The sequence below is a fragment of the Halichoerus grypus genome, chromosome 12 (genome assembly GCF_964656455.1).
Source record: "Halichoerus grypus chromosome 12, mHalGry1.hap1.1, whole genome shotgun sequence".
NCBI classification, from domain to species: Eukaryota; Metazoa; Chordata; class Mammalia; order Carnivora; family Phocidae; genus Halichoerus; species Halichoerus grypus.
This window is the reverse complement of record NC_135723.1, coordinates 100426889-100453752: the sequence shown is the minus strand read 5'-3', so window position 1 is coordinate 100453752 and position 26864 is coordinate 100426889. Positions and strand designations below refer to the sequence as shown.

At 58.3% G+C, this 26864-nt stretch overlaps 3 protein-coding genes across 11 annotated transcripts in view; 2 read left to right on the top strand and 1 right to left on the bottom strand.

The window, feature by feature from the left end:
- The window catches only part of AGAP3 (ArfGAP with GTPase domain, ankyrin repeat and PH domain 3), a 52860-nt gene extending 35909 nt beyond the window's left edge, over positions 1-16951 (bottom strand). For 4 of the 5 annotated variants that reach the window (XM_036102106.2, XM_078059726.1, XM_078059728.1 and 1 more), the window contains exon 1: positions 16350-16695. In XM_036102106.2, the coding sequence (XP_035957999.2) occupies positions 16350-16680 (331 nt within the window). In that variant the 5' untranslated portion in view covers positions 16681-16695. Of the gene's footprint in view, positions 1-16349; positions 16696-16841 lie in introns of those variants that run through there. The other variant, XM_078059724.1, reaches the window with a different exon arrangement.
- Positions 16952-19665: 2714 nt separating this feature from the next.
- Positions 19666-22203, top strand: TMUB1 (transmembrane and ubiquitin like domain containing 1). 4 transcript variants are annotated; one of them, XM_036102115.2, is made up of 4 exons: positions 19687-19798; positions 20245-20331; positions 20683-21101; positions 21390-22203. In XM_036102115.2, exons 3-4 carry the CDS (start codon positions 20713-20715, stop codon positions 21739-21741), a joined length of 741 nt encoding a protein of 246 aa, XP_035958008.1. In that variant the 5' UTR covers positions 19687-19798; positions 20245-20331; positions 20683-20712; the 3' UTR covers positions 21742-22203. The 4 variants fall into 4 exon arrangements, with proteins under 4 accessions (XP_035958010.1, XP_035958008.1, XP_035958009.1 ...); XM_036102116.1 differs by having other exon boundaries at positions 19691-19798; positions 20220-20331; XM_036102117.2 differs by lacking the exon at positions 20245-20331 and having other exon boundaries at positions 19666-19798.
- Positions 22204-22472: 269 nt separating this feature from the next.
- Positions 22473-26781, top strand: FASTK (Fas activated serine/threonine kinase). Of its 2 annotated transcripts, XM_036102107.2 has the most exons (10): positions 22473-22659; positions 23425-23847; positions 24338-24517; positions 24646-24785; positions 25266-25479; positions 25585-25744; positions 25959-26050; positions 26135-26270; positions 26343-26457; positions 26566-26781. In XM_036102107.2, exons 1-10 carry the CDS (start codon positions 22578-22580, stop codon positions 26671-26673), a joined length of 1650 nt encoding a protein of 549 aa, XP_035958000.1. In that variant the 5' UTR covers positions 22473-22577; the 3' UTR covers positions 26674-26781. The 2 variants fall into 2 exon arrangements, with proteins under 2 accessions (XP_035958000.1, XP_035958002.1); XM_036102109.2 differs by lacking the exon at positions 23425-23847 and having other exon boundaries at positions 22474-22659.
- The last annotated feature ends 83 nt before the right edge of the window (positions 26782-26864 follow it).

Genomic DNA, 26864 nt, shown 5'->3' with positions numbered 1-26864 from the left:
AGACCCTGGGCCTCCCTGGCCGGGCAAGATCTCTGTGGACACAGGCCCGACCTGGGCCCAGAGCTCGTCGTGCAGGGAGCCCCTGCCTCTCTTCCCTTCTGGGTATGCACATCAGCGAAGACCAGCCTTGCCCTTCCTAGCAAGGGCCCTCCTTCCAAAAAGACCCCCACCCCCCCGCCAGCTTCCTCCTTCCCTACCTTCCAAACAAACTCCTGGCCCAGTCCTACTGCCTCAGTAAGAGAGGCTGATCCAGGTTCTGCAGCCACCTCTCCCAGCGATGTCTACGTTCATATGACACAAAACAGAAAACCACCTCCAATGATTACTTCTGACACAAAAAGGGGGCTATTTGGGGCTGCTGAGCCCCTGGCATGAGCGTGTTCCTCACGTTCCTGCCATGTAGACAGAGCCACAAAGAGGCTGGGCCTGCTGGTCAGGGAGGAGGGGAGTCAGTCAGACCCACCCCCCAGCTGAAGATGCTTTCCTTCCCTAGGGGACCACAGCTTTCTGAGCCAAATGCACATCCTCCTCCCCACCTGCCCTGCAGGGTCTCCACTGCCCAGCTTCTGCCCACACCCAGTGGTGCTGCGCCAGCACTGTGGAGCCCGCATGCAGAAGGCACACGGGGCCCCTCTGTGTACCCTCCTTATCCTCCTCGGTGCCCTTACACACCCCCTGGTCCCCCTGGAGCCTGAGACCTCGGCCATGCTGAGCCTGCACAATGCGGGGCTGGGAAGCCAGGGGAAGCGCATTAGCTACGGAAGTCTGCGTGGGGGGGGGGGGGGGATGAACCAAGAGAGGGTATAGCCAGAAGCAATATGCCCCAAGGCTTGTCGGATTTAAAGGACAGGGCAGGGGCACCTGCGTGGCTCAGTCGGTGAAGTGGCTGCCTTGGGCTCTGGTCATGATCCCAGAGTCCTGGGATTGAGCCCCGCATTGGGCTCCCTGCTTGGCGGGGAGTCTGCTTCTCCCTCTCCCTCTGTGCGCTTGTTCTCCTTCTCTCTCTCAAATAAATAAAATCTTAAAAAAAAAAAAAAAAAAAAGGACAGGAAAGAGAAGATCGATTAAGTCCAAATACATAAACATAAAAAAATCCAGAACAATTAAAAATGCTAAGAACCCTAAGAAAAATAGAATTAAAGGGAAATCGACACCTGAGGTGGGGGGTGGCAGGAAGATAGCTAGATCAATGGGTTAATATCACAAATGTTGCTTAAAAAAAACAAACATAAAACCTCCACAAGAGTAAAGAAAGTACAAATGGCCAATACAAACGGAAACCACTCATTTTCATTTGATACTCGAATAAATAGAAATTAAGAATGAAATTCTACTGCTCACTTTCCAAAGCCCTGCCAATGGGCTGGGGTGTGCGGTGGTCCCAGTGCGAGCATGTGAGGCGTGGTAGGGAAGAGAGGGTGGGCCCCCAGAATCCATGTCGCCCCGGGGACCATCTGACCCGGAGGGAAGGACATCTGACACGGAGGGAAGGACATCTGACACAGAGGGAAGGACGGACGGAGGCCCGAAGACGTCAAACGCTTCCAAACGAGTGAAAGCAACACGAAACGCCCAGCAACATAGGAATAAGGCAGCCAACGACCACGTCTCCAGAAGGTGGAACATCGCACGACCGCTTAAGACGTTTGCAAAGCCTTTTCTACCTCACGCAGGTGGCGGTGGCACTTACGGTCATTTTTTTTTTTTAAAGCAAAAATGTATATACCACGGGCCCATGTGCAAGGAACCCAGCCAAAGGAGGACAGTGGCTGACTTGTGGCAATTAGGAACTACAGTGACTCTTTTTCTACTTCTATTTTTCTGCAAAATGTCTCTTTTATTTACTGTGCTGTCTACAACGTGTATAGGGAGTACATGACCTCTGTGAAAAAGAAAAGAAATGGTAGCAGCAAGGGGCTGTTCCACTTGGGGATGAGGGCTGCACGCAGAAAGGATATGTGTGGCTCATCAGAAAAACGGGCGGGTCTGCACTGTCCTGGCTGGAAGCTCAGCCCCCCAAACCCCCGCTCTGCCCAGCCCCCAGCCCCCAACGTCCGCAGCTGCTCTGGGGTCACCACACGTCCTAACAAGGACTCACACACAAGAGCCTTCCAACTCCGGGTGAGACACAAAATAGGAAAGTGGGTTAGGACTAGTACATGTAATAAATGTACACGTTCCATCTTTTTAAAATTTTATTTGGGGTACAAAACCACTTTCACAACACACTCAGGAAACTGCTTTTGGCTCCCTGGCACTTCCCTACGGGTGGAAATTTCCAGAATGAGTGTCCAGTCCCCCCACCACCACCTTAACAGGACCCGGCCTCCAGCACTGCACCAAAATGCACCAGCCGCTCCCCACATGCTCTTGTCCACACCCCGACCGTGGCCACGGTTCTCATTCACCCTGATTGCCAGCTTCACGATACTTCACAGTGCACACACTCCACCCTCATCCCACTGTTCCCTGACTCGAGGGCATTCTGGTGGCTTCCTTTTTTGTTGTTTTTTTTTAAACCACCATAAGCTGCTTCTTTGCATGGGGAAGAAAGTAGGACAGTTGGGTTCAAAGACGGACAAATTTTTCATGTTAATGGATAGCATCCGAGGACTTCTCCTTCATGGGCCCCATCTCCCGCCAGCCCAGCAGGGCAGGCCAACACTGGCCCTCCCATCGGCATCGGGCAGAGGAGCCCAGAACCTGGCTCTTCTGATCTGTGTCCCCGATTACTCGTGAGGTTAAGCATCTTTTCATGATCACCAACAACGTGCATTTCCTCTTCTCTGAACTGTCTTTCTGGTCCTCTGCTCTGCCCGTTTACCTTTGGAATTTTAAAAACTCTTCACAGTTTGCAGGAACTCGATCACAGGCATCTTAAGCATTTAACTAGCATATGTACGTGGCAAGCAAATGCTCCTACTCTATTCCACAGAAATGTAATTAAATCTGTTAATTTTGTAATTGATTATATTAGAACATCTGAACACCACCAACAACAAAAATCCGTGAGACCAGAGAGAGAATACAAAAGGGTGGGCTGGGACGAAGCTCTTCTCGCTGGAAGAACACCAGCTAGGACTCACAGAAGGAACACGCACCTGAGAAAATCAGCACGTGGCCACCCCAATACACCAGTTCGCTGATGCACATAGACCCCCCCCCCGGCAAGGGGAGGGGTCCCTGGCAGCCGCTGACTTCCGTGGTGCCCAAGCCCCAGCCCACAGATCACTTAGCAACCACCAAGTGGGAGGAAATGGACCTTCCAGACCGTTAGCTCCTTAACATCACTAACAGCAGGGCCAGATGTGACGCAACAGGGGGTAATCCTGTCAAAATGGTTTAATCTGGATCTCATCAACGCCTCGACTTCACTCCAGGTCCCAGGCAGCTCCAGGGACAGAGGGAGAACTTCAAGACAGCCAGGCAGCAGAAGCATCCAAAGCCAGGGCACGGACCTTCTCCAAGAAATCTGGCCCGGCCTCATCCCATCCTGCTTTGGAAAGACCAAAAGGGCATATAAGGTATTTGGGGGAAACTGAGGAAATCTGCTTGTGGGTGAGCTCTGAAATGACGCCAGAGGATTCCTGTCAATTCTCTCGGGTGTGACACTGGTGTTCTGTTTCGTGCAAGAATGTGCCCGCGCTGGGAGATGCCAGCTCAGGGGCCTTCGGAGAAGTGCCACGCTGTCTGCAGCTGCCGACCACACCCACTGCCAAAAAGAATGTGAGGTGCGGAGCGGGGAGGAGGGAGCAAACGCCTTTCAAGGTGGTGGTTTTTCCAAAATAAAAAGCTGGGGAGAAAATCTGGTGTGTCTTCTCCTCTATAAATTCTAGGTTTCCTATCTGGCTTAAGGGGACCCTTCATATCCCCAGAAGAAACAAGATTCTTTGAACTTTCTCCTGTATTTTTTTTTTTTTTTAAGATTTTCATTTGCTTATTTGAGAAAGTGAGCGAGAGAGAGAGAGCACGAGCGGGGTGGGGGGGGGAGGAGCAGAGGGAGAGGGAGACGCAGACTCCCCGCTGAGCAGGGAGCCCGATGTGGGGCTCGATCCCAGGACCCCGAGATCATGACCCAAGCTGAAGGCAGACGCTTCACCGACAGCCACCCAGGAGCCCCTTCTCCTGTATTTTAAAAGCTGTATCTGGGGCGCCTGGGTGGCTCAGTCGGTTAAGCGACTGCCTTCGGCTCAGGTCATGATCCCAGGGTCCTGGGATCGAGTCCCACATCAGGCTCCCTGCTCTGCGGGGAGCCTGCTTCTCCCTCTCCCACTCCCCCTGCTTGTGTTCCCTCTCTTGCTGTGTCTCTCTCTGTCAAATAAATAAATAAAATCTTTAAAAAAAAATAAAAATAAAAATAAAAGCTGTATCTGTTTCATGGTGCAGAACACCTGCGGGCCCAAGCACAGGCTCTGAGACCAGCCTTCCTGGGTCCGGTCCTGCCTCCGCCCCTAAGAGCGAGCAACCCTGAGCACATCCCTTTCCATCCCTGCCCCCATCTGCAGGATGGGGGGGAACACTCACCGTGCAGGGATGTCCAGCGAACCACGAGGAGGCACGCAGGGCGGTGGCGGGCGCGTAAGGAGCACGCGCAGGAAGTGAATCTGGTTAGTACGGCCCCTTCTGAGATCCCAGATCTGATCCTGCCACCCTTCCCTTAGAACCCCGCCGCTCCCCGCGCCCGCTGCTGCAAGAGCTGTCAATCTCGCGACGTTTGCAGCACAAACACAAAGTGCTACCGTGTGGGGTGGCACATTTGAATAGTTTAAAAACACACTACGCCAGCAATTTTCATAATAAAATCAGTATTCCAGTAAAACAGTGTCTCGCAGTGCCGATCAAAGCAGCCGGGCTGCCGCGGCACCCACTCGGCCGTCCCGCCCCACCAGCTCGCGGCGTAGAAGCCACTCACCGCCCGAGGCATGCACGCTTTTCTTACACACGATGTTGATTTTTCTTTGGTGCCGGCTGCACGAGCATCCGAGGCTCCAGAGATAGGGAAGGCCTCGCCCTCAGGGCCTGAGCCACAGTCACCGGGTCAAGCCACCCAGTCGAACAGCGAGGGTCACTCGGGGTGGGCCGGTCCCGGGCTGACCTCTCGGCCGGTAACGGGCTCCTCGGCCACCCTCCCCCCTCCCTCCCGGGGACCTGATGGAGGGAGGGCCACTTCCATGCTTCCCAGGGAGGCTTCCTCACTGCACAGGGAATGGCTTTTAAGACCTGAGCCAGCTGACCTGTCAGAAGCATACACCAAAACGCAGGACACCCATGTCTTCAATGATGTCCCAGCTCTGACCCAGCTCTGACCCCTCAGGGAGGAATGTGAACTCCAAGAGGGAGGACAGAGAACCAGACGCACCTCCACCCTCCTGCCATCCTCCACGCACGTCTGCAGCCGGGGCACAAGGCAGCCGAGAGCCCCCCCCGCAAAGACTCCCGTGCAAGGCCCTTCTCCACTCTCCTGTAAGAAGACCCATGGCCTTGTGACAACACCTGGCCCCCACCCTAAATGGTCTCCCGACTTCCGGCCCTGCTCCCGCGGGGCTGTCAGAGGGCTGATGGCCCGCAGCTCCACCTGCCCCCTAGGGCCAGCAGGGGCCCACCAGGCTGGACAGAGCACAGTGATACAAGCGGGAGGCTCCCTGAAGGACCAACAGGGCTCCCCGGCTGGGTACAGAGCAGGGAGGCCCCCTGGTTGCTGGTCAAGCATTTTCTACCAGGCCAGGAGGCCCACCCAAGACTGGCTCAGGGCTCCGTGTCCACAGGGGACATGGCGAGTGAAGCAGATCCCAGCTCCTGACAAATACCAGCTGGGGGTAAGAACACCAACAGCTCTAGGCCCGGTGATGGACAAAACTGAAAAGGTGGGCCTTGGAACTGGACACACCGGGTTTCGACCCCTGCCTGCCTGGTGCATCCATCAGGCTCTCTTCTCAAGGGCAGTAACACCCCCCTGGAGGGACCCCTGTGCCACCTGGGGCCCAGGAAATGACAAGAGAACCTTTTAACACAGGCTCAGGACAGAGTCTCCGTCCCAACAGTGCCAAGGCTGGGGAGAACGAGAGATCTACAAGATGATGGTTTCTGTCTTGGGTTGGCCGAGGAGTCTCTGAGACGTCCCATCGAAGATATCACAAGGGGCTGCCCAGCCCACCCTGTCGTCTGCAGGTTCCCTGGACAAAGAACCGGGGTCCTTCCTGCCATTAACAAGAGGAGGGTGGTAAAAGGAGCCTAGTGTTTTATTGCTGCAATACCATGGGATTCGCCTTCCGGGGTGTGGTCCATAATAACCTCACCTCTGAGCAGGTGGGGCCGAGGAAAGCTTCCTCACTGCGCAGTAGGGAGGTGAGCTGAGAGACGGCAAGAAAGCCAGCCCAGAGCTGCTGGCTGGAGGGGGGCTTTATTCTGTGCCACATGTCTCCCAGGAGTGTGCATACATTTACAACCTCTCCGCTACGACATAAATACGTATCCTGCTATTTTACATATATATATATATGTATATATATACACAACTCAGCATAAATCGAGAGCAAAACATAAACCAAAAAAACCTACAAAAACAGCCCCTGCCTCAAACACCAGGACGAGTGAAGAGAATACTGTGACATTTGCTGGTGACACGCAGCATCTCGGCACCACTGCCCCAGGTCACAGTGGAAGGGGAGGTGACTCGCAGGATCGATCACCCAGCCCACCTCCGCTGGTGTGCTGGAAGGAGGTCACCATGATGCAAAAAAGCCTGGGGTGCTAACCAGTGACCTTGAACCCTCCTGTCCTGCAGAGCGCGAGGGCTGGGCTCGCCCTTCTCCAACTGTGCACTGTGGTAGGGGCCACGCAATCAGCATGCTATCCCCTGACTGCGTGCCCCTCGCAAGCCAGCACTCCGTGTGATGTCGTCGCAAGCTGATATGCAAAAGGCCAGCTAGTCCACACACCGTGCTGTCCACATGAGCCCTGTCCACCGACAGCTCACCAGCCTGCACGGCCACTCCTGGGTCAGGCCACCAGCCGAACTCGAGAACACGTGGGCCCATCCCGCAGCAGAGGGAAGGAGCCATGGGAACTGCCATGCCTTTCCCCGCCCGCCTTTCTTCCCTCACCCGAATTCAGGATCACCCTCCAGGTTGGCGACAGGGAGGCCTGGGGCTGAGAGGTAAGCAGGGCATAGCACCAGCTGCAGGGGTTACGGGGACCGCACCAAAGTGAGCTACACCAAGGCCTGCGGCCAGCCCACTCGAAACAAGGCGCTGCCTGCCAAGGGCCACGATGCGTGCGCTCATCTCGCAACAGCGGGACCCAGGCTCACACCCCACCTTCCATCCTTGGGCAGAACCGCATGAATGCGGCTCCCAAGTGTGGAGCGTGAGAGCCCTGTGACCGGAACAGGTTTTGCGGGGGCACCCTCACCACGGCGGTGGTCTTCCGGTTTCCAGAAAAACACGGTGACAAAAAGCTACTGCAGATTCAGTCCCTTCTCAATGGATCTGTTTGCAATCAATCACCATAGGCTTAGCGGGTGCGTGGTAAGCCCACGCCCGCTGCCTGGCTGATCGAAAACAGCGGGACCTACAGGAAAGGCACGTTATTATTACTTTTTTTTTTTTAAGATTTTATTTATTTATAAACTTGAGAGAGAGCGAGAGAAAGAGCACAAAGGGAGAGGGAGAAGCAGACTCCCCGCTGAGCAGGGAGCCCGATGTGGGACTCGATCCCAGGACCCTGGGATCATGACCTGAGCAGACGCTTTACTGACTGGGCCACCAAGGCACCCAGGTGTTGTTAATGCAATACTTTAGAAAGCTAAGTCAAAAAGGATGCACTTTTGTGTTCATTTTTTACAACAAACAGGTATTCTTTTGTTTATTACGGGCTAAAATTAGAGCTGTTCTTCCACCAACACGGCCACGGGCCCCGCGTGGCTACTGAGCACTCGAGATTCGGCCCGTCCCAGTGGAGCAGTGCGGAGGGCAGAGCTTGAAGACAGGGTGGGAAAAGAGTGTAAAAGACCCATTAATAACTTCTCCTATTGATTGCATATGGAAATGATAACATTTCAGATATACTGGGTTAAATAAGACACAATATTAAAATTCACTTCATCTTTTTTTTTTTTAACCTTTCTTAATACGGCTACTTGAAAATTTACATTGACACGTGGGACTCACCTATGTAACTGGACAGTGCTCTGGAGGAGTCATGGGCCGTGGGCACTGTGCAAGGTACGTTCAGTCTCGTGCCCTCACTCAGTCCCCACTCCCACCCTGCGAAGGCTGTGGCCAGCACCTAGTGTATGAATGATGGGACAGGACCCAGCACAGGACGAGCACTTCCGAGGGAGTGGTAACGATCTAAAAGCTCTGCATGCATTCACTGACTTCATTCTCACACTTACACGATGAAATGAGCGCTTGTTAACCTCATTTTAGCAACAAGGAAGCCAAGACACAGAGAGATTAAGGGACTCACCAAAGGTCACAAAGCTGCCAACTGGTAAGTCTGGGATTCAAATCTAGGCAGCGTGGCTCCAGAACCAGGTTGGTAACCATTACCCCTGACAGACGAGGAAGGACACCTAGCATTCTCTCCACCACATCACCCGATGTAAAGCAGTCTGGAATAGTCCAGAAGCCATCACCAAGCAGAGGAGCACTTTGGAGCAACTAAAAGGCACCAAATCGTCACAGTTCTTCACACCAGAGGCTCTAGGGCCTTCCTATAGGGCCCGATTTACCAAAGATCCTCAGGGCACAGAAGTCTGTCCGCCCTTCCCTGGGAGACAGCAGGTAGCAGAGGGAGCAGGGCGAGCCCCGAGTGGGGTCCAGATCTCCCGGCCTCGCCCGCCCCCCCATGCACACAGACACACACGCCCCAAGAGGCCGGGCCTGGGCTCGAATCCCACTCTATGAGCTTGGGCTCTGGGTCTGCGAGCCATCAAAACATCAAATTAAAAGGCAAAAGAGAAAGTGCTGTAGGCGGGCACACCAACGGTGGCAAAGAGGGGTGCCGACAGACAAGAAAGAGAAAGAAACACCCACTATAAACAGGCACAGAAACAGCGCAGGCATGGCCCTCCAAAACCGTGTGGCGTGGGCTCGCTCTGCTCAGCACCCAGAGGACAGCTCCGGCAGCTCGGCTCGGGGTCTGGGGGGCCCAAGCGCCGCCCGAGAGCCCGAGGCCATGGCTTCCTGCCAGCAGACAAATGCTCACTTCAGAAAAATCCACATTAAGAGATTAAAACTATCTTACATGCCATAGGAAAAGAGTAACAAACCAAGAAGAAAATGAATAAAGGACATGAACAGAATTAAAACAAAATGCAAATGACCAAAATTGTTTTTTAATGTTGACTTTCACTAGTCATCAAACCAACACAAAATAAGACAACAAGGAAAAGCATCTAATGGTGGTGGTATTGGTTTTTAACCTATGAGGTGGGGAGGGGGGGTAGGTAGGGCAAGGAGCAGGCGGTCTCTACCCCTAGAAACAGGCGGTCTCTACCCCTAGAAACAGGCGGGCCTTCCTGGAGGGCAGTGTGGCGTGCAGCAGAAGTCCTAAAAGAGTGCATACCTGACGGTCTCACCTTTTCCTTTTGGGAATTTGTCCCAAGGAAGTCATCAGACAAGTGTACGAAGGTCTATATACAAGAAGATGCGTGAGAAACCGTACTCTCTTTAAAAGGCATCCTGCAGCCTTTTATTTTTTTGGGGGGGGGGTTAAAGATTTTATTTATTTATTTGATAGAGAGAGAGCGCAGCAGAGGGAGAGGGAGAAGCAGACTCTCCGCTGAGCAGGGAGCCTGACGCAGGACTCGATCCCAGGACCCCGGGATCATGACCTGAGCTGAAGGCAGACGCTTTACCGACTGAGCCACCCAGGCAGCCTTTTAAATAGTGGCGAGCATTCCCTGTGTGCTTGCTCCTTGCCAGGCCCCACCGTGAGCCCCTTACACGCACGACCCCGTCAAGCCTCACGTGATGCCACCCTGCGTCTCCCTAACCGCCCAGATATCGCCCAGAGGAACTCTGCAACCCCCAGCTCTTTGAGGGGACCCCGGCAGCGCGTATCAAGTGCTGCTCGCAGGAAGTCAGGCTCAGTCCAGCGCACGGAGTGGCGCCTGCACTCTGCGGACAGGCTGGCCCCGAGGCCAGAGAGCCAAGACTGAGATGGTCCAAGGACCCGTGTGCGGAGTCATGGCGAGCTGCACAGATGCAAGAGAATGCAAATCTCAAAAAAGACAGGTCAAGCACAGGGTGACCTGCCAGTCGCAGCCTGGCAGGCACGAGAGAGAACCTCAATCTCCCAATTGTCCAGCAGGGAAGTACTAGATGAGCAGATGAATGCAGGGGCTCCCGTTCTCCCAGCGGGGGGCTTTCCACCAAAATCCCACCTCTGCCGAGAAATGCCAATAACATCAAATCAATCACAGGGTCATCGACAGCAGATACGTGTAGGGAAAAAACATGCATCAGGCAGCCAGCAGCAGGTACCTCTGAGGAGGGAAGGTGTTCCTTCTACCTCCTTCCCCATCTGAATTTGTTCTAATAAGCGTGCATTACTTCTGCTGCTTCCACATATATTTAAATGTTTTAAATATTTCTAAGTGTTTCTTGAGCCAGCATCTATGTGCTACATGCAATAATATCTATGCTGTTCAGGGAGGGGAGAGACGTCCCAGAGCCACCATTCGGTTGCGGATTCAAGACATGCAGAAGATTAGAGCAGGAAGAAAGAGCCCTAAGTTCTCTTTAAGTTGTATTCTAAGTGTCCGCAGGTTAAACTGGAGGTCAAAAAGCTTCCCTGAGAGGCACCTTAGGAGGGCTGATGGGGGCATCCGGTCTGACCCACCAAAGCTCATTCATCCATCCATCCACATCCACGGGGGAGGCGCCAGCCCTGCAGCCGGAAAACCAGTTCCTGCTGCTCCCAGGTGCTCAATCTAAGTCCCAGGCTTTGCAAAATGGGGATGATACCTGCATACCTAGAAAGAGACCTGCCACGTGATGCAAAGGCCTTATAACAATGTCCAGCAGGCAGGTGGAACGCAGTACCAGCCAATGCATACATCCTTGAAGCAAGCGCCCCAGGTCACCGCCCTCTCCCATTTCCATCACCCTGGGGCTCAGCTCCATGTCCCAAAATTACCTTCCCTTTACCCCTCGGCCTGCAAGTCAGCGAGGGGTCAGAAGGAAAGCAATCTGGTTAAACCAATTTCAAGTTACCTGCATATTAAAAAGAGAAGGTAAGCTAAAGGTTCCCGGCTGGGGGTTCCGGTGATGCCGAATAAGGACACAGGAGTTCTCAGGGCCACAGTCTGCCCCCCTCCCCACCCCCAGCTCCCCTAAGCCTGCTCTTCCAGAAGGGCATCTTCACTCCTTCCACTCCTGAAGTTCTGAGGCCACTGACTCCCTGAGAGCTCGTAGGGTAGGCTCACAGTGCAAATGCATAGTGTGGACACTAAGGACTTATGGATCGGCTTCCCCTCCCGCCTGCTCTCCCCGTGGCCGCTGTTCCCTCTGCCGCTCACCCCCCGCTCCCCGCAGCCTCAAGAGCCTGCTCTCAGCCGCAACTGCCCTAATGCTCCTGCTTCAACCCTCACACGCTGGCCCATCTCCTGCAGGATTCCGTACCATCTTAAGTGCTCTCCTGGATCACGGTGGGGTGTAAATAAATTAATACAGGATAAAGCATGAAAAACTCCCAAACCAGGGGCCTCTGGCCTGTCCCCTCTGGACTCCGTGCCCCAGGCATGCAGACCGGCCGGCTGTTTCTTGAACACCACACCATACTTTCTCCCTCCCTTGCTGCCTCTGCAAACCTGTCCTGTCTGCAGAGAAAGTCTCCGGGAGCCCCACGCCTGGCATCCACATTCAACTAAGAAATAAATGGTAGAGGAAATTCGATAGTCCGAGCTAGCCATAGGGTGCTCAGGAGCAAGGACTGTCTCATTTGTAGGAGGTCTTCCTCCGGGCAGAGAGCAGAAGCTCAGTGACCAAGGACAGAATGGAGGGGCGCGGAATGAGCCATCTCTCTGCTGCCTGAGGAGGTGGTCTTTCCATCTCTCTCCTGACCCCTTGAAGAAAGGGGTCTTGAGGAGTCTTCCCCAGGCTCTAACCTTTGCCCCGGTTTTCTTAAAATCTGGGCTTTATTCCCACCATTCCCAGTCCCGCTCTGGCACCTCCTACAGGCTGATCCATTCAACTTCGGGGTCCAGAGTGCCCGCGTGGCCCCTCCTCTGCCTCCTCCCTGCCTTCCACTGTGCTACATGCAACTGGGCCACACAGTAGGAGCTAAATAAATGTATCTGGAGCAAATGCGACTTTCCCCGGCCACTAGCACCCACACAGATACCCTCCTTTTCGGAATTCCTGGAGCTCTTCGGTGCAAAGTCCTACTTAAGCCTCCAGGCCCCCACCAGGCACTCATTCCAGCAACTAGCTAATTACCAGCACGCCCGGGGAAGTGACAAACCCAGATCCCTGGGCCCCCATCTCAAACCTACTGAATCAGATCACTTGCAGGAAGCGGCGGAAATGTGTCCTTCCGCAAGTCCCCCAGGTGGGTGTTAGCACCAGCGGGGACTGGCCACCCCGAGGAAGAGGCAGAAGGGCAAAGGAGCCCAGGAGCGAGCTTCCCTGTCTCCAAAATGGCTACAATTGCTCTCCACCTGTCTCACAAAATCCCAGGGCCGCTGCCAGGATCTCGTCACCGGACACAGAGGAAGGACGACGAACGCGAGCCCCAGGCGGGCGTGCGAGGGAGAGTCACTGCTGAGGCGGGCACCCCCTGCCCGCTCCCTCCGAGCCCCTACCCAGCACGCTCTGCCCCCAGCTCAGGGGCATCGTCCCTCTCTAGCCTCAGCTTGAACCCACCAGGAAAACCTGCACCTGGGGACCAACCTCAGTCCCAGAGCCCTACGGAGCCCCACGCCCTGGTGCTGGGCCAGCAGAGCCCGAGGAAGCCCTCAAAGAGTGAGGTGCCACTGGAATGCTCAGAGGCACTCCATTGTTTAAAAAAAAAAAAAAATGTTGGAGGAAAACAAAGGGGACAGCAACAAGTCACCAGCTGACTAAGCCCAGTTCCTGCCCAAGGAGTAGCCAGACGGCACATCTGAGGCCACGGTGAGCTTCCCGGGCCTGCCCGTGGGCCTGCAGGGCCCACCCCTGCTCAGACTCCGCTGCGGCAGACCTCCCCGGATTCACGTCTATTCAGAGACCAGCCTGCCTTGCCAGGCCACTTGCTGGGACCCCGAGGCTGCTTCTCCCAGCAGCTCATCCTGGCCTCTGGCTCACTTGGCCCGGTGTCTGCAGGTTCCACGTGCCCAGGCTGTCCCCCATCTGGCCCGAGGCCCAGTTCCTCTGCAGCCCTCTTTCTAGGACACAGCCAGGAGACCCGAGCAAGTTTCAAGAGCTCCTTTCCCTACAGACTTCTACCCTGAGGCCCCGCACGATCCTCTTTTCTCCAAGCCTCAGTTTCCCCACCAGGGAGGGGATACTGGCTCAGAGGCTCTGCCCATGGTTAAGTCTTCTATTCCTCCACCCACCTCCCAGTTACACTTCTTTCATTCCTCAAAACTGCAGCCTGGACACCTTTTCTCCTTCCTTGGCCTTTGGTGGAAAAGGAACTTTTCAGAAACAATCTATCGCCCCTCAAACCCAGTCCTGAAACAGGAAGGCTGAATGTTCCTCTGCTTCCTCCTGCCCTGGCCACAGGGTTAGAGGTGACTGAAGGAAGCAGGGAGAAGACAGGAGGGCAAGGTGCCATCATGCTCCCTTAGTCCCACACGGATTCTGACTGCGTCTCCTAGGTCACCTTCAGAGCTGGGACAAATAAATCCTTCACCGAAGCATTACCGGCAAGATGCGGAAGCTTATTATACACTAGGAAAATGTCATCCCTTCCCGCTAAGAAGCTCGGCCCTAGTAAACACAGACGGGCCTCCCCGGCTACGGATATGTTATGTAACCCGCGGACCCAGGTCTGCTGGGCCCTGGCAGGGGGGCTCGGTCAGGCTCACAGGGAGTAGGGAAACGCCCCAGGAAGCTGCTCCCCTCCCACCCCCAGGAAAGAAGGTGGGGACGCTGCTTTACAAGGCAGCAGCAATATGGTTTGGCAGATGGAGGGCCTCTACCGCAGGAAGGGTATAGGGCAGAAATTGGAGAAGGAGTTTTCTGGGTTGTTGTGTGTTTTTTTTGTTTTTTGGGGTTTTTTTTTTTTTTTGCTGCCTGCCTAGAGCTGGGTGACAAAAGTGGGGAAACAGGGGGTGAGGTGGGTACTAAAGATGGATTCCAGGAGAGAGGCTGGGAGAAAAGGGGGGAGCAGGAAGAAAGAGGTGGGAAGCCCCGCCAAGAAAGAGCAGGGAAGCAGGGATCAGGAGAGCTGAGAACGGATGTGTGAGGAGCAGCTGGGCCTGGTGACAATGAGACATCAGGTCCCAGGATTCACGATGGTGATACCAAGCTTCCAGGCTAAGCAGACAGAACATGAGGTACTTCCAAACCGCAATGGGGAAGTTGGTCACGGGGGAGGGCTCTAAGAGGGGAAATTCTGCCTGTCATGTTGAATTCAAGACAGGGATGAAAACTCAGTACTTCCCAGGAACCATGGCCTTCATGTCAGGGAAGATGCCCAGCCAGAGGCCTCCTGAGCTGGAGTGTGTGTTGGGCGGGGGCGGTCACAGGTCAGTGTTCAGGAAGTTGGAGCTGGATGGGAATCCAGCTGATTCCTGCCCCTCCCTGCTCAGGGAAGTGCTCTGTGGCAGATGTCTTTCTTCCCTCAGTCCCTTCCGCGGCTACCCCACCGAGTCTCTTCACCAAAAGGAGCTGGGGGTATCTTAGAGCCGATGGGGAACTTCTATGTCCTCGGAAGGACAGTGAAGCTATGAGGAATGGCCACTCTCCCTGCCCCACCCGCTTCAAATCTAGGAGAAAAATTTGGTCATCTTCTCTCTTTGGGGCCCTGGGCTCACACAAATGCCATCTCCTGGTCCCCAGCCACAACAACGGTGATTCAGGCCATTTACTCAGATCCATGTTAATGAGTTTCTCCTATCGCCTAATTAGTTCACAGAGAACTCAGCCTTGAGAGGGAAGAGGTAAGAAAGGACTGGGGAAAGGACAGAGGAAGTCAGATTGGAACATTCCGAGAACAGGGCAGGACCCCAGCTCTAAAGGGGGTCTTCTACTCCCAAAATACTGAATGCTCCTTCCCCAGCTGGCGGGACCTCCAAAAGCAGAAAGGAGTGTTCAGGTGAGGGAGCCCCTAGAGCCTCACACAAGATGAGAATGTGGCCCTAACTGTGAGACCCAAGAAGTGGACAGGCCCCTGCCCACAACTCCATGTCATCACCAAATAAACCCTGCAATTCCCCCTGCATTTCCACTAAAGCTGAACCCACCACCTGCTGGCGGGCGTCCCCCTTCAAATGGAGCCAGAGAGGAAGCAGATGACCCAGGGTGAGGCCCATCTGCCCCTCGGCCGCTCAAAGGTCATGGTGCCACCAGGCTGTCTGTGGGTGGGGTGGACCCCCACCACATCAGGGGTCGTGGGGTATGTACCAGCAGCGTGCACCCACTTCCTCTGCCCCGCCTTGGCAGCCAAAGTCCTGGGCCCAAGAGCCTAGAGAAAGGAGCGCTGGGCAGGGCAGTTGCCCGGGGTTCTGGCATTTGACGCCCAGCACCGTGTCCATGGAGGTCAGTCAGCGCCCCGCATCCGGCGCCCGCCTCCCGAGCGGTTCCCGGGTGCGCGTGGGACCCGGCGAAGGCGCGGATGTACCGGCCGGCGCCTCCCACGCGGTCGCGCCGCCGGAGCCCCGCGCCAGGCCCGGCCTGCGCCCGCCTGGCAGCGGCAGCGTAGGGGATGTGCGTCGGGAAAGGGAGCCGCGGCGAGCGCCACCCTCCGGGGCCCGCGGGCGCTGGGCCCGGGAAGGCTGCCATCCTCTAACCGGAGGCTCGATTCCCCCGCCCTGCCGCGGGGCAGGGCCGGGGCAGCGGCCCCACCTCCCGGCCCGCCGAGGCCCTCCGCTGCGCCCACCTTCCCTCGCCATGCCTGGCCAGCTTTGGCCCTAGCACCCCGGACCTCTGCGGCCCTGAGCGCACCTGTCCCGGGAGCGACACCACCCTCGCGCCCTGGAGCATTAAGATCAGAAAACGTGTCCCCTAGCACGGGACCGGCCCCGAGCCCCAGTGTCCCCGGACGAGATATAGAGAAGCCTGGACGACCGCTCTGCAGCGCCGACGATCAGCACACCGCGTGGCCGGGACCTCAGGCGCGCGAGGACCCCAGACGGAGAGAGCGTGGCCGAGCCGGGCCACCGCGCCCCATCTCCCGCAGACCCCGGCTCCGCTCACCCTCGATGGAGATGACGTGCTCCCGGATCTGGTTCTGCAGCGCCAAGTCCTCGATGCGCTCGATCAGGTCGTAGATGGCGTAGATATTGGGATGCACGGATTCGAAGCGTTGGATCTCGGCCCGGATGGCTGCCGAGTTGGAGAGCGCGAATTGCTGGGGGGGCCCGCCGGCCAGCTGCTGCGAGGGGCCGCCGCCGCCCCCGGCCCCCGGCCCCGCGCCGCCGAACTGCCCGCCGCCCCCCGCGCCGCCGCCGCCACCGCCGCCGCCCCCCGGCGCCGCCAGGCTCGGCTGCTGCTGCGGGCTCTGCCCCCCGCCCGCCTGGAAGTTCATGGCTCTGGAGCCGCGGGGCCCGAGGCGGGCCCGGCCGGGGCCCGGGGCGGCGCTGCGGCGGCGGCAGTGGCGGGCGGGCGCGCGGGGCTGGCGGGGCCGGGACTACGGAGCCGGCGGCGCGGGGCTAGCGCATGAGGCCGGAGGCCGGGGGCCGAGGCCGGGAGGCGCCGCCGCGCACGCTGTGGCCGCCGCTGCAGGGCGCTTCTCGGCGCCGCGATCCCGCCACCTCGGAGCAGCCTCCAGCGCCAACAACAACGGGACCGGGAGCGCGCGGCCCGGGCCCTCCCCCCGCGTCATGCGCACGCACCGCCGCCCCCGCCAGCTCCGGCACACGCAGCCCGAGCCCCCCTCCCCGCCGCCCCCGCCCCTCCTGCGCGCCGGCCCCAGCGCCCCCGCCCCTCGCCTGCTAGCTGGCTCGGCAGCCTCCACCCCCGAGCCGCGCGCTCCAGCCCCGGCGCCCGGGCCCCTCCCACCTAGCCTTGGCCCTTCCGCCTGCTCTCCAGCCTCCACCCACACCCGCCTTGAGGGCCACCGGCTCCAAGTGGACAGCTGCGCTGGCCTTCTCCCGGCCCCGGCTGTCTGTCTCGCCTCCCTGCTCTGGTCTGGGCGGGGTGTCCGATCTTTGGGCACTGCCCGAGCAGTGCCCTGCGCCTGAGGGTGCTGATGAACGCGGCGGATTGGCCGAGAAGGGCCGCTAGCCCAGGCACAGCTGCGTCTCACTTAACATGGTCCTGCCTTTAGTGCTGCACAGGCTCCCCTGTTCCCGCCCGAGATCATCCCTGGAGACCACCCTGTCCCCGGGGTTCTCTCTCTGGCCGTCCCCTGGACTCTCCACTGCGAGCTGCAGCACAGAGCCTGGAAATCTGGGTTCCCGGCTTCTATTTCCTGTTCTCCCTGAGAGCTTCACCAACAAGGCCCTTGGAAATGGCCCTTTAAACAACAGCCCCTCGCTCATCTTCAGGCTTCTCCTAAAAGACTCCCCTGTGGGACTGGGATGGTTCACTGTCTGCCACCGCCTCGGAGCTGCTGGTACATAGGCAAAGAAGAGAGAGGGATCCAATATGATGCCTTCTATCCCCACTCACCCCATTTAAGAGATTCACCAGAGCCCACATGGCTCTTTTCATTGTCCTCAACCCCTTGCCCATCTTGTGTTCCTGTCCACTCCTTCGGGGGCCAGGGAACTCCCTTCCATGTTTCAGTTCCTATGCACCCCCATTGCCAAAGCTGTCTGCAGTCCTGCTAGTCAGCCCTCATCCCCAACCTTTGCAAAAATGCCTAAGAGAGGGCATGTGCAGGGCACTGGCCCCAGCCAGTCAGCCTCCCAGGGCTGTGCCCAGATGTCCTCTGGCACAATTGACATATGCCGGTCTTTTTACACACACTTCCACTTCCCAAGCCAGGCTGAGTCTTTTCCATGCAAAGAGGTGCCCCCATCTGGCTACTCACACAACTCTGCCCCAGTACCAACACAGTAACCCAAGTGTCCTGTACTGTCCAAAGAACCAGGTGCAAGGTACTCAACAGCTGGGGCGTCCCCAGCTCTTGAGAGATTCAGGTTCTATCTACATGTCCAACCTTACTGATGTCTTGTACCTTCTCTGTGCTTCACCTGCAAAATAGTGGTTGAGCAGAACACCTACCTAGCTCTGATGCTGTGTAATTCTGAAAGCAACAGCGAACATCTCTTTTAGACACTTACCTAGAACTGACACCAAGAATTTGCACCAGGGAGCTCCCAGGAGAAATGCTGAGGGTAAAGAGCTTCTCATATGTGTTGCCCCAGCAGGCGGCACAGATCTGTGTTAGGACCGGTGGGCTTGTCTGTCCCCTATCATTATATGAGCCATGGGAGGGCAGGGATAAGTTCACCTGTCTGATTCACCATTGTATTCCCAGCATCTTGCAAGTGCCTGACATCTAGTATACATTTAATAAATGTTTCTAGAATGAACGAATGAATGGGAAGGAAGGAACTAGAGAGAAGTTAGGTCTGTATGTTATACATCGAAACTGACTTTCCCGAGGCAGTACCTGCTCCCACTTGGGGTACATGCTCCCACAAGTAAGTATGAACTATGGAAACACTAGGGTGCGTTACTTTTCACCAAGACTGGTCTATAAAACCCAGGATGTGAGATCTCTGTGGCCCAGAGGAAGGAGGGAAAAGCTCACAGCAATTAGCTGGCCCAAGCCAGGCTGGGGCTCAAAGTCCTCTACACTGTAACACTCTAAGGACCCAGTTTCCAGGCCCAGATCTGGGTGGAGAGTGTACTCTAGTGTACCCTAGTGTAATACTAGGTGAACAAATACCTACTGTATAACAAACAGGTCCCTGACATAGTCCTCACACTTGTTTAATAAAACACTTAATTTCTTCCTTACAGTTTCCTTATGAATTATGTCTTAGGAACAAAGCAATTAAGATTCAACGAGATTCAATAGCGCACCCAAGGATATACAGTTAATAAACACGGGGTAAGAGATCAGCATTTGTCCAGGTTCCAAGGTCTATGCTTCTCGCATAGTCTTACAGGGGCAAGGTGGAGGAAGGGACCAGGGAGACAGGACAGCCCAAGCCACGGTGGCCAGCCCTGGGGAAGAATGTCCTCGGCCAAGCTGTTGGGACAGCCCATGGGTACCGGGCTCTGAGCCAAAGAGTCAATTTAGGGGACCAACAGTGCCTTTTGGCGTCCACTCTGACATAAGAACAGAACGGGGTAGGGGTCACTCCCTACCCCAGAGCCTGCATCTGGAAACTCGGGTGCTCTGACGTGTTCTCGGTGACGTCGGTTTTTGGAGTGACAGATGCCCTGGATGCCAGCGGCGGAGGTGGCGGGTCCTGCTGTTGCCCGAAACTCGGGAGGCTGGCACAACCCTTAAGCCCGCCCCCGCGGGCCCCTCAGCGACTTGCGGTCACCAGGACTAGCCTGCGGATCCCGGCACGTGGGTCAGCAGGGCGGAGGGCGGGAAATGCGCACCGCGCAGGACTACAAGTCCCACAATACTCCGGGCGGCGGCGGCAGGGAAGGAGGGGGTGCCTTCAGGTGTCCGCGACCTCGGCGCCTCCCGCCCGGAAGTGCCCGAGGGTCCGCTATGGAGGTGGCGGAGCCGGGCGGTGAGTTCCCGCGCGGTGACCGCGCCCACCCCACCGCCCCGGGCCCCAGCTGGCTCCCGCTCGCCCCGCCCCGGGTTCGCCCGTGCCCTCCCGTGGCTCCGGGGGGCGGGAAGATGGGAGGGGTGATGGAGGAGTTGGGGGTGGGGAGGGCGAAGTCTCGGATTCCCCGGGCGGGATCTCGGGTCCGCCTGCGGACTGGGTTTGAAGAGGCTTCCAGAGGAAGCGCCGAATCGGGCCGCCGCGGGGTGGGGCTTGAGTAGACCGGAGGGGCCAAGTTGGGTGGGGGGGATGGCAGCCCTCGGAAGCTCCGAATTGCCAAAGGGCGGAGATTGACCTATGGTGTGGGGAAGCCTTGGGAAGCAGTCCCCTGCCGCGGGTGGGGTTTGGTTAAATGATACGGGGCTGGGGGTGGGGGGCATAGAACCCTATTTTCTTCCCCTTTGCAGAAACTTTCATGATGGAGGAGTAGATAAGCTTTGGGGTGAAATAGACGAAGGAGAATGTAAACTTTGAGATAGTAGATGGAAGATTAGGTAAGCTTTGGGGTGAAGTTTGCTGAGGGTTGAATTTAGGGGAGAGGTTGCTTAGAAGATCAAGGCCCTTACATAGAGATAGTGTTTGAACGAATTGGGGAGATGGTTAAAGACCTAGAACTCAGGTTACAAAAAGTTAGGACTTGGGATTTGGTTATGGGAAAGGGCACTGGAGGGAAGTTTGGGACAACCAGGTTTCAGAACAGTATGTGCCCTAGGGTGGAGCTTGAGTAAGGGGGCAGAGGAATCAGGACTGGGAGGGTTTGGTGGGGTGGGGTCAGGAGCCCATTGGAGTTCAGGGGGCTGTTGGCCAGCGAGCCAGCCCCTCATGGGTTCTTTGTGCCTCTCCAGCTCAGTAAGGTGGCAGGCAAGGCAGGTGCCATGGCCTTGATTGAAGGGGTGGGTGATGAGGTGACCGTCCTTTTCGCGGTGCTTGCCTGCCTTCTGGTGCTGGCTCTCGCCTGGGTCTCAACACACACTGCGGAGGGTGCCGACCCACTGCCCCAGCCATCAGGGACTCCAACACCAGCACAGCCCAGTGAAGCCATGGCGGTCACCGGCAGCATCAGAGGGGAGGCCCCAGGAGCCGAGACCCCCAGCTTGAGACACAGAGGTCAGGCTGCAGAGCCAGAGCCTGGCATGGGGCTCTCAGCAACGTCGCCATTGCCAGACTCCCCCCAGGAGCCCCTAGTGCTGCGGCTGAAATTCCTCAACGATTCGGAGCAGGTGGCCAGGGCCTGGCCCCACGATACCATTGGCTCCCTGAAAAGGTAAGCTGGGATGCGGACGGGAAAGAAATTCTAAAGTTGGGGTGGAAGTGATTACAGACCCGGAAGCACCGCCAGAGAGATCTGAGACTTCCCCCTCCTTCTACAGACGAGGGAACTGAGGTCCCCACATCACACACTGTATCGTTCCCCTGTAGCAGGAGGGGACCCCCTTAGAGGCCACCACGTGGGTGGGGGTGGAGCCAAAGGTGAGCGGTGGGAGTGTTGTTCTGGGCAAGGGACCAGGACTGCCTGAGGCCTGCTCTCTTACCCAGGTCCCTCTCTCCTCAGGACCCAGTTTCCCGGCCGGGAACAGCAGGTGCGGCTCATCTACCAAGGGCAGCTGCTAGGAGACGACACCCAGACCCTGGGCAGCCTTCACCTCCCGCCCAACTGCGTCCTCCACTGCCACGTGTCCACGCGCGCCGGGCCCCCACCCCCCCCTTGTCCGCCGGGGTCCGAGCCAGGCCCCTCCGGGCTGGAAGTGGGCGGCCTGCTGCTGCCCCTGCTGCTGCTGCTGCTGCTGCTGCTCTGGTACTGCCAGATCCAGTACCGGCCCTTCTTCCCCCTGACGGCCACTCTGGGTCTGGCCGGCTTCACCCTGCTCCTCAGCCTCCTGGCCTTTGCCATGTACCGCCCGTAGTGCCTCCGCGGGCCCTCGGAGGCGTTGCCGGCCCCTCTGGACCTCGCTCCCCACGACACAGTGGGCGTTGTTGTCTGCCCAGGCCCACCTCCCCGGCCTGCCTCTTCCCGCTGGCCTGGAGCCCGGCCCTGCGCAGCAGAGCGCTCCGCGAGCCGGCCGCCGCCCCTCCCTGTGACCGCCGTGGCTCTGGGCCACGTCCCCGGGCTGCTGGCTCTCAGCCCCCACTGACAGTCGGCTCCTCAGGGTCAGGCAGCTGCTGTCACTGCCTCGGCCCTGGGCAGAGCCGGGCCACACGCCTGGGCCCCTCTGAGTATCCCGCCTGAGGACCCAGCCACCTCTAGTCCCTAAAGCTCCTGGGCTGATTTGAGGACCTAAGGACTGCGGGGCGCTGGGGAAGGGGAGCTGGGAGGGGCAGAGGGATTGTGTGGAACACGTGCAGATTAAATAACTGTGAAGTTTTCACTCCTGGTGTGTGTCTGGGTGCGTGGGCCCGTGGGGCTGTTGGGCGGGGAGCCCTTGTCCACTGGGAAGAAAGGCGAGAAGGGCGCGCGGACCGGGCCCCGCCGGGCGCCCGACCTTACGCGACGGGCGGCCGACTTCCGCTCTCTCTTCGCCCCGGCCTCCGCGCCTGGCCCTTTGGCTCCGCCCCTCCGCCGCCGGCACCGCCCCGGCTCGGCGCGCGCAGCTTCCCGGAAGCGGGGGGCGGGGCGCGCGACGCCGGGGCGCGCGGGGCCTGATGGGAGCCACGTCTGTGCTGGTCGGGGGCTGAGCCGCGATTGGTGTCCGCACCGCGGTCCGGGGGTTGCTGGGAAGATGGCGGACTCGGTGGCCTGCCGATGAGGAGGCCGCGGGGGGAGCCCGGCTCCCGGGCCCCGAGACCGACTGAGGGAGCGACCTGCGCGGGGCCTGGGGAGCCATGTAGGGGTGGCGCCTACGGGACGGGCTGCGGGAGGGCGGCGGGAGTTGGTGTTGGCGACCGTGATCACGGTCTCCTGGCGTTGCCGGGCCCGGGTGGGTGTGGGGGCCCCTGACACCGCCGACTCCGCGCCATTGCAAAGCTGCGCGCTCGGGCTCCACGGGCGCCCTGCGAGGTGCGCGCTGCGTTCTCGTTTCACGGGCAGAGAGACGAAGTCACTTGTCCAAGGTCATGCAGCTGGTAAGTGGGAGCGCCCAGCATGGAACCCAGGACCGCCCGGCTGCCGAGCCCGCGTTCCACCCTCCTTGCCGCTGCCGCCTCCTGCGGGAGGGGGAGGTGGTCGGGAGGGCGTATCGAAGGGGCAAGCTGGGCTCCAGGCTGGGCACGACCACTAACCCGATTCGTGACCTCGGGCTTAACCCCTTTTCCTCTCGGGGCCTTGGTTTCTCCACCTGTGAAATCGAGGTAGCGCCAGCCCTGCCTACCACCTCAGAGGCGCGTACGGAGCATCAGAGGTGATACGTGGTGCATGTGGACTTGCTTTGTAAATATCCCGGTGCTGAGGACACCGAGGTGCTGTTTCAGAGGCTGGAAGGAGGCGAGAGAGGGGCGGGGTGGGGAAGAAGACTAGAGCCGTCACAAGGAAGGGGGAGCACGAGTGGGTTGCTCTGACCCCAGGGCCCTCTGGGGAGTGAGGTCAGGAGTAGATAGCCGGTTTTTCTCCCCTTTGGAGAAAACCTCACCCCCTTTTCTGGGCTGCCCCTCAGGGTCTCCATCACCCAACTCCATGCTTCGAGTCCTGCTCTCTGCCCAGGCCTCCGCTGCTCGGCTGTCTGGCCTGCTGCTGCTCCCGCCAGTACAGCCCTGCTGTCTGGGGCCCAGCAAGTGGGGGGACCGGCCTCCTGGAGGAGGCCTCCATGCAGGCCCTGTGCAAGGGCTACAGCGGCTTCTGGAACAGGCGAGGAGCCCTGGGGAGCTGCTGCGTTGGCTGGGCCAGAACCCCACCAAGGTGCGCGCCCATCACTACCCTGTGGCACTTCGTCGTCTGGGCCAGCTCTTGGGGTCTCAGCCACGGCCCCCTCCCGTGGAGCAGGCCACACTACAGGACTTGAGTCAGCTCATCATCCGAAACTGCCCCTCCTTTGATATTCACACCATCCACGTGTGTCTGCACCTTGCAGTCTTACTTGGTGAGGAGGGTGTCTGGGGGGTGGGTGTTAACGGAAGAATAGAGAAAGAGCATAGAAGACCCAAGACCACTGACAGAATTCACCTCTCAGGCTTTGCCAGGAATGGTGCATCCCCTGGCACACTTGGTGCTGCTCCCCCGTATCCACAGCAGGCAGCAGGAGTCCAGCAGCATTCGCTCCAGCTTAGCTAGGGGTGCCAACCCTGATTGCTTCCAACACAGTGCTCTAGAAAGCCACTACTGTTTGTCACCGTTGGCGTGCAATGAGAGCTTATTTGCCATGTTCGTATCAGGTCTTCCCCGCAGACTTGTGATACCTCACGTGCACGTGGTATTTCACATTTCTCCAGTGCTTCTGCTTACACAGTAGCAACCCTTCCATCCAGAACATGGAGACGTGAAAGGGTGGGAATTCACCAGCTGACCCCCCTGACTGGAACAGAGCAGTTCCCCGTTACCAGGCCTGCCTCTTCTGACCCTCTCCCTCTCAGGCTTCCCATCAGATGGGCCCCTGATGTGTGCCCTGGAGCAGGAGAGAAGGTTCCGCCTCCCTCCGAAGCCACCTCCCACTCTGCAACCTGGCCTGCGCAGTGGGCAAAGATTGGAAGCTGCTCTGAGCTGCCCTCGTTTCCTGAGGCGTCCGCAGCAGCACCTCATCCGCAGCCTGGCAGGTGCTGGAGGGGACTGAAGGCAGGTGGCGGGAGGGGCTGAAGAGGAGGCAGGTGGTGGTGTCTGGGCCGAGGTGGAATCTAGCTGAGATCTGGCCTGAGGGTCCAGCATAATAGGCTGTTCTTCACAGAGGCCAGGCCAGAGGAACTGACTCCCCACGTGATGGTGCTCCTGGCCCAGCACCTGGCCCGGCACCGGTTGCGGGAGCCCCAGCTTCTGGAAGCCATTGCCCACTTCCTGGTGGTCCAGGAAGCCCAGCTCAGCAGCAAGGTGGGATTACCTCCCACCCTGCCATGCTCCTCTCCTAGCCCTCCTCGGTGTCAGGCCCGGCCCCCTGTTCAGCTTGATTGGCTGCCTCCTGCAGCAGACAACCAGCCAGGCTCTCTGCTCTGTCCCCCCGGGGTTTCATCTTCGCTCACCCCCACCTGGCTTGTCCACCTACCCAGCGTGTATGCCTGGTTCTCTGCAGTTCTCCGCACTCGGCGCTGTCTTAGCTTCGTTGAGCCCACTCCTCTAAGTCTTCAGGGCCAGACCCCACAGCGATGTCTCCTCCACTGGTTTGATTAATCACATGGGGCTCAAGACACTGGTTATGCTGTCGAACTTCTGGTGTGTACGTCGGGGTAGAGGGATTGTTCTGCCTTTACAGAGACATTAGAAGCTTGCAGGCCAAGCCTCCCTGAGGTTCAGCTCGTGGAGGATATTGGAGAACTGTTTCGTGCTGGGTGAAGGGCTGCTCTTCCTCCACAGGTGGTACAGAAATTGGTGCTGCCCTTTGGGCGGCTGAACTACTTGCCCCTGGAACAGCAGTTTATGCCCTGCCTTGAGAGGATCCTGGCTCGGGAAGCAGGGGTGGCTCCCCTGGCTACTGTCAACATCTTGATGTCACTGTGCCAGCTTCGGTGCCTGCCCTTCAGAGCCCTGCACTTTGTCTTTTCCCCAAGTTTCATCAACCACGTCAGCGGTGCGCGGCCGGGAGGGCTGGCTGGGGCCCCGTGGGGCCAGCAGGCAGGGGAAAGTGGGGGTGGGAGCCTGCGGCCCCGCGAGCCTCAGTCCTGCTTTCCCACAGGCACCCCTCATGCCCTGATTGTGCGGCGCTACCTCTCCCTGCTAGACACGGCCGTGGAGCTGGAGCTTCCAGGATACCGGGGTCCCCGCCTTCCCCGAAGGCAGCAAGTGCCCATCTTCCCCCAGCCACTCATCACTGACCGTGCCCGCTGCAAGTACAGGTGGATGGGGCGGCTTGGGGGAGGGGAGGGGACGAGCCTGCGCGAAGCACAGAGTAGAAAAGCCAGGGGGACCCTGAACTGTCCGTGCTGATGCACTCTTAGCAGTAAGAGGGAAAAAACAAAAAAAACGGGCCTTGGGACATTAAAGGCATTTGCCCGGGGTCGAGCCTCCTGAGCCTTTCCCTATCGGTGTTTGCTCCCCCTCCCGCCTCAGTCACAAGGATATAGTGGCGGAGGGGCTGCGCCAGCTGCTAGGGGAGGAGAAGTACCGACAGGACCTGACCGTGCCTCCAGGCTACTGCACAGGTGATTCCCCGCGGGCGGGTGGCCGGCCGGCCGGGATGCAGAGCCTTGGCTAGAAGCCAGTGGCCCTTTGTCTTGCCCTTCCAGACTTCCTGCTGTGTGTCAGCAGCTCTGGTGCTGTGCTTCCCGTGAGGACCCAGGACCCCTTCCTACCCTACCCTCCCAGGTCCTGTCCCCAGGGCCAGGCTGCCTCTCAGCCCACCACCCACGACCCTGCCCAGAGGTAAGGGAAGAGGGCGGGAGAGCCTCCCTGCCTCTGTGGACACCACCCTGAGCCATGGTCCGCCCCCTCCAGGGTGGTGCTGATGCTGCGGGAACGTTGGCATTTCTGCCGGGACGGCCGAGTGCTGCTGGGCTCCCGGGCCCTACGGGAGCGGCACCTGGGCCTGCTGGGCTACCAGCTCCTGCCGGTGAGAGCAGCCCCCCGCCCCGCCCTGGGAGAGCCGCCATGCCATCCTGCTGCCCCTCCGCCCAGCGCACAGACCCTGGGGGTAACCTGCTGCTCCCCTCCCCTGCAGCTACCCTTCGAGGAACTGGAGTCACAGAGAGGCCTGCCCCAGCTCAAGAGCTACCTGAGGCAGAAGCTCCAGGCCTTGGGCCTCCGCTGGGGGCCGGAAGGGGGGTGAGGGGGGTGCACATGGGGCTCAGGATGACCCCCCCCAATGGGGGGGTGGACAGTTTGCACTTTGGCTCTCTATATTTTGGTTTCTCATTAAAGTCCCTTTCCTTCCCCATCGTGCATCTCGTTTCTGGGACAGGGAGCGGGCTGGGCCCCCCCCGCTTTTGCATCCACGCTTCCTCCCCATACAGAGACAGA

Excerpts from the sequence above, each read along its gene's own strand:
- TMUB1 (XM_036102117.2), top strand. The coding sequence starts at position 20,713 with ATGGCCTTGATTGAAGGGGTGGGTGATGAGGTGACCGTCCTTTTCGCG. Across the intron at positions 21,102-21,389 it reads ACCATTGGCTCCCTGAAAAG|GACCCAGTTTCCCGGCCGGG; the intron begins GTAAGCTGGGAT and ends CTCTCTCCTCAG.
- FASTK (XM_036102107.2), top strand. The coding sequence starts at position 22,578 with ATGAGGAGGCCGCGGGGGGAGCCCGGCTCCCGGGCCCCGAGACCGACT. Across the intron at positions 24,518-24,645 it reads CCTCATCCGCAGCCTGGCAG|AGGCCAGGCCAGAGGAACTG; the intron begins GTGCTGGAGGGG and ends TGTTCTTCACAG. Across the intron at positions 24,786-25,265 it reads AAGCCCAGCTCAGCAGCAAG|GTGGTACAGAAATTGGTGCT; the intron begins GTGGGATTACCT and ends CTTCCTCCACAG.